Source organism: Carassius gibelio, chromosome A25 (genome assembly GCF_023724105.1).
Source record: "Carassius gibelio isolate Cgi1373 ecotype wild population from Czech Republic chromosome A25, carGib1.2-hapl.c, whole genome shotgun sequence".
In the NCBI taxonomy this organism is placed as follows: Eukaryota; Metazoa; Chordata; class Actinopteri; order Cypriniformes; family Cyprinidae; genus Carassius; species Carassius gibelio.
In genome coordinates, this window is record NC_068395.1 from 19,943,978 (window position 1) to 19,964,325 (window position 20,348).

The 20,348-nt window shown below is 39.3% G+C and overlaps 1 protein-coding gene across 1 annotated transcript; it reads left to right on the plus strand.

The window, feature by feature from the left end:
• Positions 1 to 251: 251 nt before the first annotated feature.
• LOC127946923 (anoctamin-1) lies at positions 252 to 19,919 on the plus strand (the record flags this gene model as incomplete). Its single annotated transcript, XM_052543736.1, has 4 exons — positions 252 to 320; positions 14,280 to 14,464; positions 14,549 to 14,654; positions 17,841 to 19,919. Coding segments are annotated over 4 exons (573 nt in total), but the record flags the coding sequence as incomplete, so codon positions are not given.
• Between the last annotated feature and the right edge of the window lie 429 nt (positions 19,920 to 20,348).

Consider the following 20,348-nt stretch of genomic DNA (forward strand, 5'->3'; position numbering starts at 1 on the left):
TGTAATTATTTTTCTTCCATATAGTTTACGCTCTGTGATAAGCATCACTCTCCACTACCATTAAAAATATTTTGACCTTGTCCTCCAGTTTGAGAAAATAATTGAAAATTTTGAAGATATTGACTTTCATGTATCTACAGTTGTAATATTCCTGCACATCTTTCCTTAAAATTAATAAAAAATAAAATTGGCATCATCTGGTGTATTTTAAGAGGTTTACCTCAAAATCCTGATAAACTAATTGTGTTTCTTATGATGTCTTCACAGGAATTTGGTATAATATTCTAAGAGGAGTCGCAAAGGTGGCAGTTATTGTCAATGTAAGTATCTTATAGTGTAGTATCACTAGCTGTCACATTTACCTTTGACTTTATATTCTTTAACACTGCCATTATTAACAAGTGTCTGAGCCAAATTGCTCATAGGTCACTGCCAAATCAAGTGACTTTTCTTTAGTTAGTGCCATTAAAAATTAAAAAATACTTTTTTTAATAAAATAAAAATAGAAATCGTAGCACTAAAACTTCCATCCTGTAATATTGGAAGCAGTCTTTGGATTCATGTAACAGTTACCACTGACATCAGATCTAAAGATAGCCATTGGCAAATACAAAGCCACATCGCAAAAGTGATACTGTGTAAAATGTGTACTGTATCTGATGATTGTGTCTTTTCAAGATTTCACTTAAACTTCTTTAACAGTTTTAACTAAAAAATATAGCTGCAAGCAGCAATAACGGGGCCAAGCACTACAGAAGCAAGCTTCAGACGAACGGCAGGAATGAGTAATTAAGAAAGTTTTAAGATTAATTTAGGCAAAATGGCTTGAAAACAATAAACACAACAACTAGTAATAGGATTTATTTGCTTATCACGTGTAACCAATAGGTGGCGCTGTTACCAAATTAGTTTGGAATGGTCAGTGTGAGGTGACGATGACACATACAAAGTTTGGTGCAAATATGTCAAAGCTTTGCTGAGATACAGCCTCAAATGCATTTTGGAACCCTTCCAGCAGCTTCGTTGATGCGCTAAATGAGAACAGTTTCGTATATCGAAACGAAATCCATAACATTTTGCCAGCATGGTCTGAAGATGATCCACGTCAAATTTGGTGAAAATCTGACTAACGGTCTAGGAGGAGTTCGAAAAAGTAAGTTTTCAACATTAATCAAAATGGCGGACAGGAAGTTCAGCCAAATAAGGAAAACTTTGTATCTATGTTCTCGACTTGACCCAAGGAATCTAAAAAGACCAGCGTCATGTCAATAGCCAGATTTATTCAAAAGTTATTAGCCTTTATTTAAATTGAGTTATAACTGTTGACCACTAGGTGGCGGTGTTTCAAAATATTTTGAGTACCTTCAGGGGATGGTGTTGTTGGCACATTCTGAGTTTCGTAATATTACATCAATGCATTTGTTTAGTATTGCATTTTATTTCACAAAACTGTATTGAAGTCAATGATAATTTCATATTTTGTTCTATTATAGCGCCACCAAGAGGCTCAGTCCCACCATTTCTTTTTATGTGTGCTCAGAGTGAGCCCATACATATGTGTGTCAATTTTGGTGAAAATATCTCAATTCACTTCAGAGTTATAGACATTTATATGAAAAAGCACGTAAAAAATGACTGACTCTTGACTTTGATTGAATATTACTACACCTTACCATCAATATTTTGGCATTTGGGCATTGGCGTATAGCTATCGACCTATGTTTCCGAACTTCTGACGGTGGTTTCGTCTCGATCAGACAAGTGGTTTCGAAGATATAGCCAGATGTTTTTTAAGCGCTAAATCACAACGCTACACAAACCGTAAGGCGAAACCTAGCATGTTTGGTATCGTAGGACTCTGTAAGGTTTCAGGAGTCTAATTTGGTGAGTCTCGAGAAAATAAGTCGACCACACCCAAGGTTATAAGCATTTAAAAAAGGATGATCACCACTAGGTGGCGCTGTTTCGAAACTTCTCACACTCCTTCAGGACATTGTGCTGATGACCCATACCATGTTTCGTAACAATCCGTTGATGCGTTCTGAAAATACAGCATTTTAGCACAAAATTCAAAATGGCCGACAGACAAAATGGCCGAAATGGTAAAATTTGATATCAGTCGACTCGGCATGTTGCCCTGAATCTAACAAGACCAATGTTATGATTTTTGGACAAACTGTTTAGAAGTTATAAGCAAAAATAGCAATTTTTCATATCTCCGGACCAGTAGGTGGCGCTGCGCCGAAACGCAGCAAGTAGCCTCAGGTCATGCTTGTTATGACATGTACCAGGTTTGGTCTGAATACGATAAATCGTTGCAGAGATACAGCCTTACGACTGTTTTTCTAAGCGTTTCGTAAAATTTGTTTGAACGTTTTTCGAAAACGGTTTGACGAATCAATTTGATTTGCATAACTTTTGGTCAGCACTGCCTGAAGATGATCTGGTTCAATTTTCGTGTGAATCGGACAAACCGTCTAGGACGAGTTCGAAAAAGTAGGTTTTTCAAAGAATTCAAAATGGCGGCCATATTTCTATGACGGAAAATGACGGCATAGGGTGCAATCGAATCGGCATGAGCTCAGAAATCAGAGGAAAAAAGAATTTTGTTGATTGGACTTACGGTTAAAAAGTTATTAACAAAATTAAAGTGAAATTTCGGACAGTTGGTGGCGCTAGAGGGAATGTCTTAGACACACCAAAATTGGTGTACTAAATGTTGGCACTGTCCTCTATCAGAATGTCAAACCAAAACAACTTTCCCGCATTCGGTTCTATGGGCTGCCATAGACTCCCAGTCGGAAGAATAATAATAATAATAATAATAAATATAGCTGCAAGCAGCAATAACGGGGCCAAGCACTACAGAAGCAAGCTTCAGACGAACGGCAGGAATGAGTAATTAAGACAGTTTTAAGATTATTTTAGGCAAAATGGCTTGAAAACTATAAACACAACAACTAGTAATAGGATTTATTGGCTTTTCACGTGTAACCAATAGGTGGCACTGTTACCAAATTAGTTTGTAATGGTCAGTGTGAGGTGACGATGACACATACAAAGTTTGGTGCAAATATGTCAAAGCATTGCAGAGATACAGCCTCAAACGCATTTTGGCACCCTTCCAGCAGATTTTTTGATGCCCTAAATGAGAACCGTTTCTTATATGGACACAAAATCCATAACTTTTTGCCAGAATGGTCCGAAAATGATCCACGTCAAATTTGGTGAAAATCGGACTAACGGTCTAGGAGGAGTTCGAAAATGTAGGTTTTCAACATTAATCAAAATGGCGGACAGGGAGTTCAGCCAAATAAGGTAAACTTTGTATTTTATGTTCTCGACTTGACCCAAGGAATCTAAAAAGACCAGCATGATGTCAATAGCCAGATTAATTCAAAAGTTATTAGCCTTTATGTAAATTGAGTTATAACCTTTGACCACTAGGTGGCGCTGTTTCAAAATATTTTGAGTACCTTCAGGGGATGGTGTTGTTGACACATTCTGAGTTTTGTAATATTACACCAATGCATTTGTTTAGTATAGCATTTTATTTCACAAAACTGTATTGAAGTCAATGAGAATTTCATGTTTTGTTCTATTATAGCGCCACCAAGAGGCTCAGTCCAACCATTTTTTTTATGTTTGCTCAGAGTGAGCCCATACATATGTGTGTCAATTTTGGTGAAAATATCTCAATTCACTTCAGAGTTATGGGCATTTATATGAAAAAGCACGTAAAAATTGACTGACTCTTGACTTTGATTGAATATTACTACCCCTTACTATCAATATTTTGGCATTTGGGCATTGGCGTATAGCTATCGACCTATGTTTCCGAACTTCTGACGGTGGTTTCGTCTCGATCAGACAAGCGGTTTCAAAGATATAGCCAGATGTTTTTTAAGCGCTAAATCACAACGCTACACAAACCGTAAGGCGAAACCTAGAATGTTTGGTATCGTTGGACTCGGTAAGGTTTCAGGAGACCAATTTGGTGAGTCTCGAGAAAATAAGTCGACCACACCCAAGGTTATAAGCATTTAAATAAGGATGATCACCACTAGGTGGCGCTGTTTCGAAACTTCTCACGCTCCTTCAGGACATTGTACTGATGACCCATACCATTTTTTGTAACAATCCGTTGATGCGTTCTGAAAATACAGCATTTTAGCACAAAATTCAAAATGGCCGACAGTCAAAATGGCCGAGATGGTAAAATTGGATATCAGTCGACTCGGCATGTTGCCCTGAATCTAACAAGACCAATGTTATGATTTTTGGACAAACTGTTTAGAAGTTATAAGCAAAAATAGCAATTTTCCATATCTACGGACCAGTAGGTGGCGCTGCGCCGAAACGCAGCAAGTAGCCTCAAGTCATGCTTGTTATGACATGTACCAGGTTTGGTCTGAATAGGATAAGTCGTTGCCGAGATACAGCCTTACGACTGTTTTTGTAAGCGTTACGTAAAATTTGTTAGAGCGTTTATCAAAAACGGTTTGACGAATCAATTTGATTTGCATAACTTTTGGTCAGCACTGCCTGAAGATGACCTGGTTCAATTTTCGTGTGAATCGGACAAACCGTCTAGGACGAGTTCGAAAAAGTATGTTTTTAAAAAAATTCTAAATGGCGGCCATATTTCTATGACGGAAAATGACTGTATAGGGTGCAATCGAATTGGCTTGAGCTCAGAAATCAGAGGAAAAAAGAATTTTGTTGATTGGCCTCACGGTTAAAAAGTTATTAACAAAATTAAAGTGAAATTTCGGACAGTTGGTGGCGCTAGAGGGAATGTCTTAGACACACTAAAATTGGTGTACTTAATGTTGGCACTGTCCTCTATCAGAATGTCAAACCAAAACAACTTTCCCGCATTCGGTTCTATGGGCTGCCATAGACTCCCAGTCGGAAGAATAATAATAATAATAATAATAAATATAGCTGCAAGCAGCAATTACGGGGCCAAGCACTCCAACGGCAAATGTAGTAGCTAAGTATCGCATAAAGCATCACACCAAATACATTAATGAGCAATAACAGCAATTTTGGAATTATTGTATTTGAACTGGCAAAAAAAAAAAACACCAATACCACCTCTAGTAGCATGATTACTTGGTTTATCAGGCTTGACCAATAGGTGAAACTGTTATAAAATCAATTTAGTGTACTCTGTGTGACTTTTCAATGACACACACAAAGTTTGGTGTCAATATGCCAAAGCATTCCAGGGATACAGCCTCAAGTGTCATTTTCTCATTGTGCCTCAAATTCGTCGATGCGGTATGCGAAAACGTTTTTGTCTATCGACTCAAAATCCATAACTTTGAATCAGTATAGCCTGAAGATCATTTGATTCGAATTTGGTGAAAATCGGACATACGGTTGATCAGGAGTTCGAAAAAGTATGTTTTCAACATAAATCAAAATGGCGGACCGGAAGTTCAGCTTACCGTGGTATATTTGGTATCTATGTTATCGGCATAAGCCAGGGAATATTTTGAGCCCAGTTTCCTTCAAATAGGCTAATGCATTAAAAAGTTATTAGCATTTTAAAAAGTGTAATTACTCATGGTTAATGAATGGTTTATTACTCTTGACCAATAGGTGGCGCTGTTACCAAATTTATGTGGCATGGTCAGTGTGAGGTGGCGATGACACATACAAAGTTTGGTGCAAATATGTCAAAGTGTTGCAGAGATACAGCCTCAAATGCATTTTGGCACCCTTCCAGCAAATTCGTTGATGCGCTAAATGAGAACCGTTACGTATATCGACACAAAATCCATAACTTTTTGCCAGCATGGTCTGAAGATGATTCACGTCAAATTTGGTGAAAATTGGGTTAACGGTCTAGGAGGAGTTCGAAAAAGTAGGTTTTCAACATTAAGCAAAATGGCGGACAGGAAGTAAGGCCAATTTTCACATTATTGGTATCAATACTCTCGGCATGACCCACAGAATATAGCGAGACCATTTTAATTTTAATAGACTAATTTATTCAAAAGTTATTAGCATTTATGTGATATTTCATTATAACTATTGGCCACAAGGTGGCGCTGCCACCAAACTTTTTGAGTACCTTCAGGGCATGGAGCCGAATATTTTTGTAATTATTTGCGAAACGATACGATGCTGCGTTAAAAAAATACAGCATTTTAAAACATAATTCAAAATGGCCGACGCCTAAAATGGCCGACACAGGAAAATTGGATATCATTTGACTCGACATGACTCACTGAATCTAAAGAGACCAGTTGTGTGATTTTTGGCCAAACCATTCAGTAGTTATAAGCCAAAATATGCATTTTTCATATCTCCTGACCACTAGGTGGCGCTGTGTCGAAACACTGCAGGTAGTCTCAGTTCATGCTTGTTATAACACACGCCAAGTTTGGTCTCAATATGACAAACCGTTGTCGGGATATAGCCTCACGTGCATGTTTGCGTGCTTTTCGTCAAATTTGTTTACGTGTCATTCGACAACAGTTGGACGAATCAACTTGAATTCCATAACTTTTTGCCAGCATGGTCTGAAGATGATCTGAGCCAATTTTCGTGGCAATCGGACTAACCGTCTAGGACGAGTTCGAAAAAGTAGGTTTTTCGAATAATTGAAAATAGCGAAAAAACTAAACCTTGCGATTTTTGAATTTTGGGGTTCATTCGACTTGGCATGAGCCAAGGATTCGGAGGAAAAAAGAATTTCCATTTTCTGGCTTACGGTTCAAAAGTTATTAGCATACAAACATTGAAAGTTTGGACAAGTGGTGGCGCTAGAGAGTAGGAGATAGAGACTTCAAATTTGCTATAGTTAATGTTGGGACTGTCCTCTATCAGTGTGCCAAATTATACAACTTTCCCGCAATCGGTTCTATGGGCTGCCATAGACTTGCGGCGGAAGAAGAAGAATAATAATAACGCCAACGATTACAATAGGTGCCTACGCACCTTCGGTGCTTGGCCCCTAATAATAAGAACCGGAACAAAAACAATAGGTGCCTCGCACCTTCGGTGCTTGGCCCCTAATAATAATAATAAGAACCGGAACAAAAACAATAGGTGCCTCGCACCTTCGGTGCTTGGCCCCTAATAAGAAGTAGAACAGTCTAAGGGCCAGATTTCGTAAACAAGAGAAATGAGAATGAGAGCGCAATTCCAAAAAAGCATGTGAAAAGTTCTGTGGGTGATCTACTAACAATGGCACATAAGAGAACACCGATGTAACATCTAATTTCCATAATGATCAAATCAGTCTACCAAGAACTGTGAAAATGAGCGTAAAATCGCAAACAAGCAGAGCTAATTAATGTTGCCACATTATTTATATATGGTAAACAATGTGTTTGAATAATGTCTTCCTCTGGCTTTCCAAATAAATTAATACAAGTGGAAAAAAAAGATCACTCTACCAAGCGCTGTCTATTCTCTGTGCTGCTTCCTCCTGGCAGCAACAATCGCAGCCATGTCAAGTCAAGTCAAGTCAAGTCATCTTTATTTATATAGCGCTTTAAACTAAATACATTGCGTCAAAGCAACTGAACAACATTCATTAGGAAAACAGTGTGTCAATAATGCAAAATCATAGTCAAAGGCAGTTCATCATTAAACGTGCAGTATGGAATTTTTGGCCACCAGGGGTCACTCAATCAAAATAATAACATAAGACGTACTTTGATGACGTCGGGAAAGAGCGTAAGGCTCATGGGAGTTGTTGTTCATTGGAACACGCGCTCTGTCGCTTCCCACATTCCTCACTCATTCTAACTTAGTATTTTGACAATCACGTCTTTTCAAACGGAGAGATATATGAATTATGAGACCCCTATCAAATCAATATTCTATCTAGCTAGAAGTAATATATGTTAAAAAACACGGTCGCCTTTCGTTAATAATTATAATTAACTGCATTTGAAGCTACTTTACCCAGCTAGATATAAGTTAATCAGCACCTCCAAGTCCGAGGCCATGGTTCTGTCGGAAAAGGGTGGATTGCCCACTTCAGGTTGGTGGAGAATTCCTGCCTCAAGTGGAGGAGTTCAGGTATCTTGGGGTCTTGTTCACGAGTGAGGGAAGGATGGAACGTGAGATTGACAGACGGATCGGTGCAGCTTCTGCAGTAATGCGGTCGCTGTACCGGTCTGTCGTGGTGAAGAAGGAGCTGAGCTGTAAGGCAAAGCTCTCGATTTACCGGTCAATCTACGTTCCTACTCTCACCTATGGTCATGAGCTGTGGGTCATGACCGAAAGGACAAGATCCTGGATACAGGCGGCTGAAATGAGCTTTCTCCGTCGGGTGGCTGGGCGCTCCCTTAGAGATAGGTTGAGAAGCTCGGTCACTCGGGAGGAGCTCAGAGTAGAGCCGTTGCTCCTCCACATCGAGAGGAGCCAGCTGAGGTGGCTCGGGCATCTATTTCGGATGCCTCCTGGACGCCTTCCCAGGGAGGTGTTCCAGGCACGTCTCACCGGGAGGAGGCCCCGGGGAAGACCTACGACACGCTGGAGGGACTATGTCTCCTGGCTGGCCTGGGAATGTCTCGGGGTCCCCCCGGAAGAACTGGAAGAAGTGGCTAGGGAGAAGGAAGTCTGGGCGTCTCTGCTTAGACTGTTGGCCCTGCGACCCGGCCCCGGATAAGCAGAAGATGATGGATGGATGGATAACCTTGAGGTCAAAAATGCATGGATTAACATTTCTGCATTTGACATTGAGACCATAGGCCGTAATTTAGATATATTTTTAAGATGGAAAATTGCAGTTTTACAAATCCTAGAAACGTGGCTTTCTAAAGAAAGATTGCGATCAAATAGCACACCTAGGTTCCTAAAAGATGACGAAGAATTGACAGAGCAACCATCAAGTCTTAGACAGTGTTCTAGGTTATTACAAGCAGAGATTTTAGATCCTATAATTAACACCTCTGTTTTTTTTTCAGAATTTAGCAGTAAGAAATTACTCGTCATCCAGTTTTTGTATATCAACTATGCATTCCATTAGTTTTTCAAATTGGCGTGTTTCACCGGGCCGCGATGAAATATAGAGCTGAGTATCATCAGCATAACAGTGAAAGCTAACACCATGTTTCCTGATGATATCTCCCAAGGGTAACATATAAAGCTTGAAGAGTAGCGGCCCCAGTACTGAGCCTTGAGGTACCCCATACTGCGCTTGTGATTGATATGAAACATCTTCATACACTGCTACGAAGTGATGGCGGTCATATAAGTACGATTTAAACCATGCTAATGCACTTCCATTAATGCCAACAAAGTGTTCAAGTCTATGCAAAAAAAATGTTGTGGTCAATTGTTTCAAACGCAGCACTATAGAGATACACCCACGATCAGATGATAAGAGCAAAATCATTTGTAACTCTAAGGAGAGCAGTCTCAGTACTGTGATACAGTCTAAATCCTAAATCCGTTTTTCTCTAAGAAGGAATATAATTGTGAGGATACCACCTTTTCTAGTATTTTAGACAGAAAAGGGAGATTCAAAATTGGTCTATAATTAACTAGTTCTTTGGGGTCAAGTTGTGGTTTTATGATGAGAGGCTTAATAACAGCCAGTTTTAAGGTTTTGGGGACATATCCTAATGACAATGAGGAATTAATAATAGTCAGAAAAGGATCTATGACTTCTGGAAGCACCTCTTTTAGGAGCTTAGATGGTATAGGGTCTAACATACATGTTGTTGGTTTAGATGATTTAACAAGTTCATACAATTTTTCCTCTCCTATAGTAGAGAATGAGTGGAACTGTTTCTCAGGGGGTCTATAGTGCACTGATGCGATACTGTAGCTGACAGCTGAATGGTTGCAATTTTATCTCTAATAGTATCGATTTTAGAAGTAAAGTAGTTCATAAAGTCATTACTGCTGTGGTGTTTGGAAATGTCAACATTTGTTGAGGCTTTATTTTTCATTAATTTAGCCACTGTATTGAATAAATACCTGGGGTTATGTTTGTTTTCTTCTAAAAGAGAAGAAAAGTAATCGGATCCAGCAGTTTTTAATGCTTTTTTTTGGGATAAGTTACTTTCCCGCCAAGCAATACGAAATACCTCTAGTTATGTTTTCCTCCAGCTGCGCTCCATTTTCCGGGCTGCTCTCTTTAGGGTGTGAGTATGCTCATTACACCATGGTGTCAAACTGTTTTCTTTAACCTTCCTTAAGCGTAAAGGAGCAACTGTATTTAAAGTGCTAGAAAAGAGAGAGTCCATAGTTTCTGTTACATCATCAAGTTGTTCTGAGGTTTTGGAAATGCTAAGGCAGGGATAGGCAACTGAGGTCCTGGAGGGCCACTATCCTGCAGAGTTTAGCTTCGGCCTCATAAAAACTCACCTGCCTGTATCTAGTAATCCCGAAAACACTGATTGCCTTGTTCAGCTGTGTTTAATTAGGGTTGGAGCTAAACTCTGCAGGACAGTGGCCCTCCAGGACTGAAGTTGCCTATCCCTGTGCTAAGGAATTTGGATACATCAGGAAGATATCTTAAAAAGCAGTCTTTTGTGGTAGAAGTGATGGTTCTTCCATACTTGTAACAAGAAGTAGAATTTACAATTTATATATGAATAATAAATGCTATATGAAGTTTGCACAAAACTAAATAATGATCTGAGATATCATCACTTGGCTGCATAATTTCAACACTATCAACATCAAGTCCATGTGACAGTATTAAATCTAGAGTATGATTTCGACAATGAGTAAGTCCTGAAACGTGTTGTCTAACCCCAATAGAGTTCAGAATGTGTATAAATGCTGATCCCATGTCAAGCGCAAAATGGGTTAAGACATGCTTTTTGGGGGATAAAAAAATGGTGCACATACCAGTAAATTGACTACCACACTGTACTCCCAGAATCAGCGTGGCCCAGGCCACAAGACCGGAGTCCTAGTCCCGACCACTAGCAGGTTGTAGGATTATTAAGCTGACAAGATCAGAGCTTGGAGGGCAGGGATGTTCGGGTTATAAAACCTAGTAAAGTTAGACAGTGAAGTCCAGCCAGTTTCCACACAGATATCTCCAATAGAGACCAAGGGCCTGAGGCATAAGCCAGTGCTATGACTTCTACTATCCAACCGGATAATCTCTGCTTCATTACTGGCAGCCCTTTAGAGCTGCCTCAGAAGCATTCAAAGAGCTGCTCTGATTGCCGATACTGCTCTATTGATATCCTAAGGGCCTGGACTGGGGAGAGTAGATTAGTAGCCCATTCATCCTCCTAGGCGGGAAGAGCTAATAGCAGGAGGGCTGTCTTAAGCTTTAGGGACCACAAGTTGGTCGACTGAAACGGCTCAAACGAAGGGCCTCGAAGGGCCCTGAGGACTATGGATAGATCCAATGCGTGGGAGAGATGATGGGTCGTGTGTCTGGCGGCTCTTTCCGTGGAGGACATTGAAGATATCTACCTATTCGGAACCATGATAACAGGTGTTCTGCTGATTGGAATAGGCTTTGCCCTGGGTTATCAAAGAATTCAGAAAACAGGAACAGCTGTCCAAAACCTCAAATGGCTGCCAGTCATGATTGAAGCATTGGGCAGGGCGTTCAGCACTGAGACTGAGACTATTAACCCCAATATAGATAACATCACTGAGAAGCTCACGGCTTTGCGAAAACAAATGGATCGATTTGGACACCAGAATGGACTAAGAGAGTAGACGGGTAAATTGGAATGCGGCTACTCACCCAAAAAGACCAAACAATTGCAATCATATCTGCTTTCGGCTCCCTTCAACCAGCACTGGCCTCAACCAAGGCCACTGTTGGAACAACAACCCCAGGAAAAGCACTACAGAGAGACGCTCTTGCGTTCCTCCACCCTCTTCCACAGACACCTGCTGATTGTTGACTCTGTCTGGGACCTGATCAAGGCTTTCTCCATGGCAACTTGCTGTGTCACTATCATGATCTGCGGACTGAGGCACCTACATTTGAATGCCAGCATGGTGGCTCTCCAGGCCTACAAATACACAAAGTCTTATATACATACACATACACACACACATACGCACATATGTACAGATATGCATTTACCCCCCACCCCCCCATCCCTCGCCTCCACGGCTTTGTAAAACGGCCAGTCTGACAAGCAGGTCTGTGACCAGTGCCGAATGGTTGCAGGACCAGATGGCTGCTTGCCTGTGCTGGGTTATCTCCACCCCTGACTTCCCCTCCCCTGTTGCAAGTCGTGTGTTTTTCATGTTGTATGGATTATGTGCTCTTGTTGCTGAGGGGTTTTTCCTGTTCCTTCCAAAGGAGCATAGTCTTGGAGTTGTTGTTTTTTTCTCCTCCCTTCCCTAATGTTATGCTGTATCTCTTCCTCCCATGTACTGCATCTCGTTGTCTTGTACCTACATGTGCAATGACAATAAAGTTGAATCTAATCTAATTAGGCCATTTTGTTGCCACCTCCATGTTTCCCGGTGGGGATGGTGTGTTCATGGTGATGTGCAGTTTTAGGTTTCCACCACACATATTTTTTTTGTATTTAGGTGCATCTGACCAGAGTACCTTCTTCCACATGTTTGCTGTGCCTCCACATGACTTGTCACAAACTGCAGACCGGACATCTTATGGCTTTCTTTCAACAATGGCTTCCTTCTTACTACTCTTCCATAAAGGCCAGATTTGTGGAGAGCACTAATTTCCAGTGGACAGATTATCCCACCTGAGCTGTGGATCTCCAGAGCTCCTCCAGAGTTACCATAGTTCTCTTGGCTGCTTCTCTGATTATTGCTCTCCTTGCCCAACCTGTCAGTTTATGTGGACAGCCATGTCTTGGTTTGTTTGCAGTTGTACCATACTCTTTCCATTTTCAGATGATGGATTGTACAGTGCTTCCTGAGATGTTCAAGGCTTGGGATATTGTTTTATAGCCTTGATGATGCACACTCCCTTCTGTCTAAGAGAGGGTCACGTCCATACACTTTGTAAAAGTCAGACTGAGAGGACTATATACTTGTAGCCATGAAAATAAGCATCTTTCAGATCCACTGATAAGAAACAGTCCACTGGGCAAACCTGCACAAGGAACTTTTTCAAACAACCATTTTTTACACATGAATGGTCACTTTATTCACCAAAAGGTGCGGTTCAAATGTTTGATATCAAGGATGGCCCTGAACCTGCCGTCTTTCTTTGGAATGAGCAAATAGTGGCTGTATCATTGTTCTGGACTGTTTCTTGGAAGTTTGGATCACACCACTGAAGCAGGGAGATCTGTGAGTCAATTGGAGTGAGCGTCTTGTTCTATAGTCTGCAGAATCCAGAATGCCCAGGATGGCTTCCCAGGCCAGAATTGCATGGGTGCACAAACATCTTTTGTGGCAAACCCAGCACTGGCAAGAAACACACGCTCCAACACCTGCATCTGGACCTGGGAAAAGAGGGGAATCCTCTCTGTGTGGCTAGAGGAAACGTGGGATGTGAGCTGGCGTAAGCTCACTCAGAACCATCTGCTTTGCCCCATAAGTCCATTGTTTTTCCCCTCAGAGCACAAGGGACAGAGTTGCTATACACAAAGGAAGTGATCCATGAGTGCAGCAAGGCGAGATGCATGCTCTTGTAATGAGAACAGCATGTCTCTGTGAGCACAGCCTCTCTGTGGGCTTGTCGAAACAGTGCTCATCTGTGGAGTACAGGAATTCCCTGCATAAAAGACACACATGGCACAGCATTTTGTACCAAATGCCTCTGAAAATGTGCAGTTTTAGGCGAAATATGCTTTAATATGCTCTATGCTCTAGTCTTGTTGGAACTGTCAGCACCATAATCCGCTGCTGTGGCTCTTCTGTGGCAAGCAGAAAGTTTCTTCTTTATTGGAGTCAGTGAAGATATGATTTTCATGCTGAAGGAGAACATTATGATGAATTGGCACTCAGTGCTAACTAACTAAGGACCGTTTTTGCTAACTTACATAAGTACCATTTTTAAGAAACTGAAATGTATTCTGTTAATGGAGCTACACGAATGTTAAGAAATCGGGCTTCAACATTAGGAGAAAAAGTACCCCACCCCCAGGCGTGGGAACTAAAGATTTTACTGCAATCAGTTTCGCCATCTTGAATGCTGTACAGAAGCTAGAAACCATTCACGTGCAATCATTTGTATGAATGCTGAAGTGTGAATGTTTCTATATACTTAAAATGATTCTAAATGTATCAAAATAATTTACTGAATGCTTAAGCGTGCCACCTGTGTGCAATAAAATGTCAAAAAAGGAATTTTTCTTTCAAAAATATTAAAAACTATCATATCATCTTTCCTGTAGGCTTTTGTTATCTCCTTCACATCAGACTTTATTCCACGGCTGGTCTATCAGTACATGTACAGTCCAGATGGGTCAATGCATGGTTTTGTCAACCACACGCTGTCTTACTTTAACGTCAGTCACTTCCAGAATGGTACCGCCCCACTGGAGCCTTTCCACCTCGGCTTCCATGTGGACATCTGCAGGTATGGTGTACCTATAATAAGAGCTTTAAACTCAATTAACACTCTACATAAATATTTAATGATATATTTCTCCTTTTCCTCCAGGTATAAAGACTACAGAGAGCCTCCGTGGTCTCTGACACCATACGAGATCTCAAAAGAGTTCTGGGCTGTGTTGGCAGCCAGACTAGCATTTGTCATTGTCTTTCAGGTTAGTGTCTAATATCTTAAGATGTCGCTCTGAGATTCACAGTATCAGTTCAGCAGCTACCTTAAATTATTGCCAAAGAAAATAAACATTCTAAGGATAAAAATGCTGAAAAACTGAGAAAATTATATTTGTGGATATTTTGTGTATTCATTTAAAGGGTTAGTTCACCCAAAAATGAAAATTATGTCATTAATGACTCACCCTCATGTCGTTCCAAACCTGTAAGACCTCCGTTTATCTTCAGGACACAGTTTAAGATATTTTAGATTTAGCCCGAGAGCTCTCAGTCCCTCCATTGAAACTGTGTGTACGGCAGGGGCGATTCTAAGATTTTCATTTTAGGGGGGCTCAGCCCCCAATAAGGGTATGATTAAAAAATTATATTTGACTATTAGGGTAGGGTTGTATACTACTAACCTTATTGCAATCCACTATTCCATTGTATTCCCTGTATTTCATATATGGGAGTAGGAGTACTGACTGAGCCATATACAACACTGTAAAAAAAAAACTAATACAGTTTTTTAGATGTGACCAGTCACTGGAAAATTTTGAATTGGGAATGTAGATTTTTACAATAAAGACTTCCTGATTCAGTATTAGGACATTCATGTTTATCCTTTGATGATACCACAGCTTTTTCTTATGAAATGTACGTGGAAATTGGCAGAAAATTAAAACAACATAAGGGTTCAATGACTGCAATGAATCTTGGGAATACAGAGGTATTGTGTGTGTGAGGCTGTCTGTTCTATTCTCACCTGACTGTTGCTCATTTGCAGACCTACTCCCGCACGACAAAAAAATGTTGTATATCCATCTACAATGAAAAATAAATTCTTATATTTTATTATTATTATTATTATTATTAATTTTTAGCTTTTTAGCCTTTATAATCATCAATACGGTTGGTTATACATCAAGTCAGCCCCTGGAAATTTATTTCATTTCAAATCATTTAACTAACCAGCTAATATTCATTAAGAATATAGACAAAACATGTATTAATGTAATTGTCTATTGGCAATATGTTTAATCTGTTCTATATTTATTTCTATTTATTAAAAATAACACCATTATCAATTTGCCACTTCTATAAATCAATTACTTAAAAAAAAAAAAAAAAAAAAAAATCACAGATCCCTTTACTCTTGCTCTAATATATGTATCATGATACACTAATGATTCATTATTACTTAATACAAAATCATATTTAATAATACAAAACAAAATAACTCCACATGATGTTTCTCTCTCTGTGACATTTAGTGCTTTCAGACAATGATGTGTGTCTTTAATCATTTCTGTGAATGGCTGCATAATGTAATGCCGAAATACACAATAATATGTTTTGAATTTTGAAAAGTAAATTAAAATAAATCATGATCGTTTTCTAAAGTATGTTTTCATGGGTGTTAATCGCTTCATTTTTGTTGGAAGAAAAAACAACTGTCACACCTTGATAAAGGCTGAAGGTGAACGCAGCGAAGACGTATTGGTATTGGATGCGAGAACACACACACACGCACACACACACACACACACACACCTTGTACTCTCTGATGTTCGCTCTGCTCGGCGCCCCTGTGGATTGAAAAACGCGCTGAATCCGTGCAGACTCAGATCAGGGGAGGAGCCGGAACTTGATGCAGCTTGCCACCGTTTCAAATGAGTTTTTAAAGGGGACTGAAGCGATCACTAATTAATTAATCAAATAATTTTTTAGGGGGGCTGGGCATAAGTTTAGGAAGCCCTGAAGCCCCCCCTAAAAAGGGCCTAGCGACGCCCCTGGTGTACGGTCTACTGTCCATGTCCAGAAAGGTAAGAAAAACATCATCAAAGTAGTCCATGTGACATCAGAGGGTCAGTTAGAATTTGTTGAAGCATTGAAAACACATTTTGGTCCAAAAATAACAAAAACTACAACTTTATTCAGCATTGTCTTCTCTTCCGGGTCTGTTGTGAGTACGTTCACAACACTGCAGTATAGTGATGTCCGGTTAGCGATCATATTGAATCATATTGGACTGAACTGAATAAGCATTATTCCACAAATGACTTATGCTGTTTACTTTTTAACGTGGCTGACACTCCCTCTGAGTTAAAACAAACCAATATCCCGGAGTTGCTTCACTGCTGTGAAGAAAGAACTGAAGATGAACACAGAGCCGAGCCAGATAACGAACGAAAGACTGACTCGTTCTCGAGTCAAGAACCGTTTCTGTCAGACGTGTCTGATTCGAGAACCGAGGAGCTGATGATACTGCGCATGTGTGATTCAGCGTGAAGCAGACCGACACACAGAGCGTCTGAACCGAACTGATTCTTTTGATGATTGATTCTGAACTGATTCTGTGCTAATGCTATGAGCGCGGGTAAACTGAAGGCTTGAATCAAGGGCAATCATCGCCAATGACGTCATTACATAGAGCGCAAAAGAACTGGTGAACCATTTTTTTTCAACCGGTTTATTGAATCGAACTGTCCGAAAGAACAGGTTCGTGGAAAAGAACCAAACAACCCATCACTACTGGTGATCCGAAAACCGATGAAACCGGTTCTTGACTCGTGAATGAGTCAGTCTATTGTTCATTATCTTGCTCGGCTCTGTGTTCATCTTCAGTTCTCTCTTCACAGCAAAAGTTAAAAAAGTTAACAGCTTAAGTCATTTGTGGATTAATGCGTATTGGAGACACAAACTGTTTCAAACAATTCAGTTCGATTTGGTGAACTGGTTCAAAAATAAAATTAAATCAATTAGTTTGTGATCTGGAAATCACTAAACTGCCATGTTGTGAACATGCTCACAACAGACCCGGAGGAGAAGACAATGCTGAATAAAGTCATAGTTTTTTTTTATTTTTGGACCAAAATGTTTTTTTACCTTTCTGGACATGGACAGTATACCGTACACACAGTTTCAATGGAGGGACTGAGAGCTCTCAGACTAAATCTAAAATATCTTAAACTGTGTTCTGAAGATGAACGGAGGTCTCAGGGGTTTGGAACGACATGAGAGTTATTAATTACATAATTTTCATTTTTGGGTGAACTAACCCTTTAACTGGACAAACCACTTGAGATTTTTTCTTTTTTTTTTACTTTATTAATGAGATTCTATTTAAGTTTGTTATATAATGAGGAACAAAAAGGCTGATTAATTTGTACACATCTTGTCTTCTGCAGAATGTGGTGATGTTGATGAGTGATGTTGTGGACTGGATCATCCCAGATATTCCCAAAGACATCAGTTTACAGATCCATAAAGAGAAGATCCTCATGATGGATCTGTTCATGAAAGAGGAACAGGGAAAGACACGGTTAGAGGACAGCTGCAAAGAGAAGAGTACTCTGACACGCTCACGCTCCATGTCTCACACAGCCTGCAAAAACTACTAACATCAGCAGCCTCAGAGTATCTATCATTACATTCCAGTGACGAACCCCAGACATGCTGTTCGGTCTTAAATAAAGCCTGTTGCCAGTGCACACTGCCAGAGTTCATATTGTACAGTTCTTCAAGCTTCTTAAATGTTATTTGTGTGCTCTACGTGTTTTTCCCTCTATGTCATTGTTCTCTTTCAGTGAATGCTGCTGTGATGCATTCAAATGATAATACAAATGCAAAGGCCTTAACGTACTCTACAGAAATATGTGAATGAAAACACTTCTGGCTATGTGAGCTCGATTTTGTGCATCATTGTATCAGATTCATAACGCAACAGTTTCCTAGCATTGCTGGGCATTAGCATAAATCTGAGTTGTTCAGCTGTGGTCCTCAGGCCAGTTTTTGTCCAGTAATCCTAGTGAGGTGTGTTTGATGAGGCTTGTGGATCTCAAGGGCCAGAGCTGATGAACACTGGCATAGACGGTCTTCTGTATTCTCTTGCAGGTCAATTATTGTCATGACAAAGGATTTTGAGGAATCTTGTTGAGCAAGTTAGTTAAACTACCTGAAGAACATATCCAATGCTATGAAAAGTAGCAGGTCTGTCACCCCCTTGAGAGCGAAGGTTTGTTATTACCACAGTAATACAAGATCAAATTGTACAGTACAAGACCACACACATGCAATGCGCTGGCCAAGCATTTACATTTGCATACTTGAGTATGTTTCTAGCTTATGAATTATTCTTCTTACTAATTCATTCTCTTAACAAATTGCAATAAATGTGTCAACCATCACATAAAAAAATTAAAAAAAATTATGCACTGATAACATTATCATATGAAGCATATCAGTTATCGTTACAGTTCAAGGCATTAAAACCCTGAATCTAATTAACAATTTACCACTTTAACCCATGAAAAGGGCTGTTTAATGTTTTGACTGAAATATGATATTTCCTATTGATTTTGAATCCTGAAGGTTTTGGTTGTTTTGTTTGCAGTTATGTGTGATAGAGAACAGTAGATGTTTTCAATTTATGACAAAGTCTAAATATGGGAGAAGTTGTAAGACTTTTTAAACAAGGAATTTTCAAAAGCCCCAGCGGATTTGAAGTGGACGGTCTTTATTCATTCTTCTGTACGGTCAAACTGTCAGATGGGCTCCATCTAAACAAATAACATTAATGTGATGAGCCATTCTCTCCTCTGCTTTGATTCTTTTCAATCAAATGTACCTCGATATTTCATGTTTTCACTTTTATTGTATAATGGTATTTTTCTAATGCTTTTAATTCTTTTGTACGTTTGATGCTTTTCATATTTAAAGGTGCTTGATAGGATATTCATTATCTGTATGTTGAGTAAGCATTAACATTGTGGAACATTATCATTTCATAAGACATACTTCTCATTCACATTGTGTTCATAGAGTGTAACAGACTTGAAAACCATAAATTCCATGTTAACTCCAATAATGTTTTAGATTTTATACGTCTTTGTCACTTAGACTGTTAGATTTCTAAGGCATTTGTACACTGTCCTGAGATGTATGGCTTTGATTAACATTTACTGTTTGCTCCAAATGGGTTGTGCAGTAAAAACAAACACATCAAGACACAAATGAACTGAATGTGATTTCATACTTCAAAGAAGACAACGATCAAAGGTTTTAACATACCAAGCAGAACAGTCATGTTGTTTTTGTTTTGTTTTTTCAACTATGTTTATTACTTCCTTACGTCTATTAAATTGTTAATACATAGAACTTATATCTTCTGTTTGCTTGCCTTAATTTAGAAACACAATGTACTTTAGTGAGTGTGTCACTGTGTATTGTAATGTAACATTTAAAAGAAATAAAGTTAATAAAGTCTACTACAACTGTCAATTTATTTTTGTGACATTATACCATTCGGTCACATTTCTGTTAATTTAAGTTTTGTTCCATGGACTCTTATTTTGATATATATTTCTGTTTTCTTTTGCTTGAAATTTGAATGACATCTAAGCATTTTAATTTATGTTAACTAATTATCTGTTAATCATTATCTATTGTTCAATAAAGTTATTAAGTCAAGTCAAGTCACCTTTATTTATATAGCGCTTAAACAAAATACATTGCGTCAAAGCAACTGAAGTACATTCATTAGGACAACAGTGTGTCAATAATGCAAAATGATAGTTAAAGGCAGTTCATCATTGAATTCAGTGATGTCATCTCTGTTCAGTTTAAATAGTGTCTGTGCATTTATTTGCAATCAAGTCAATGATATCGCTGTAGATGAAGTGACCCCAACTAAGCAA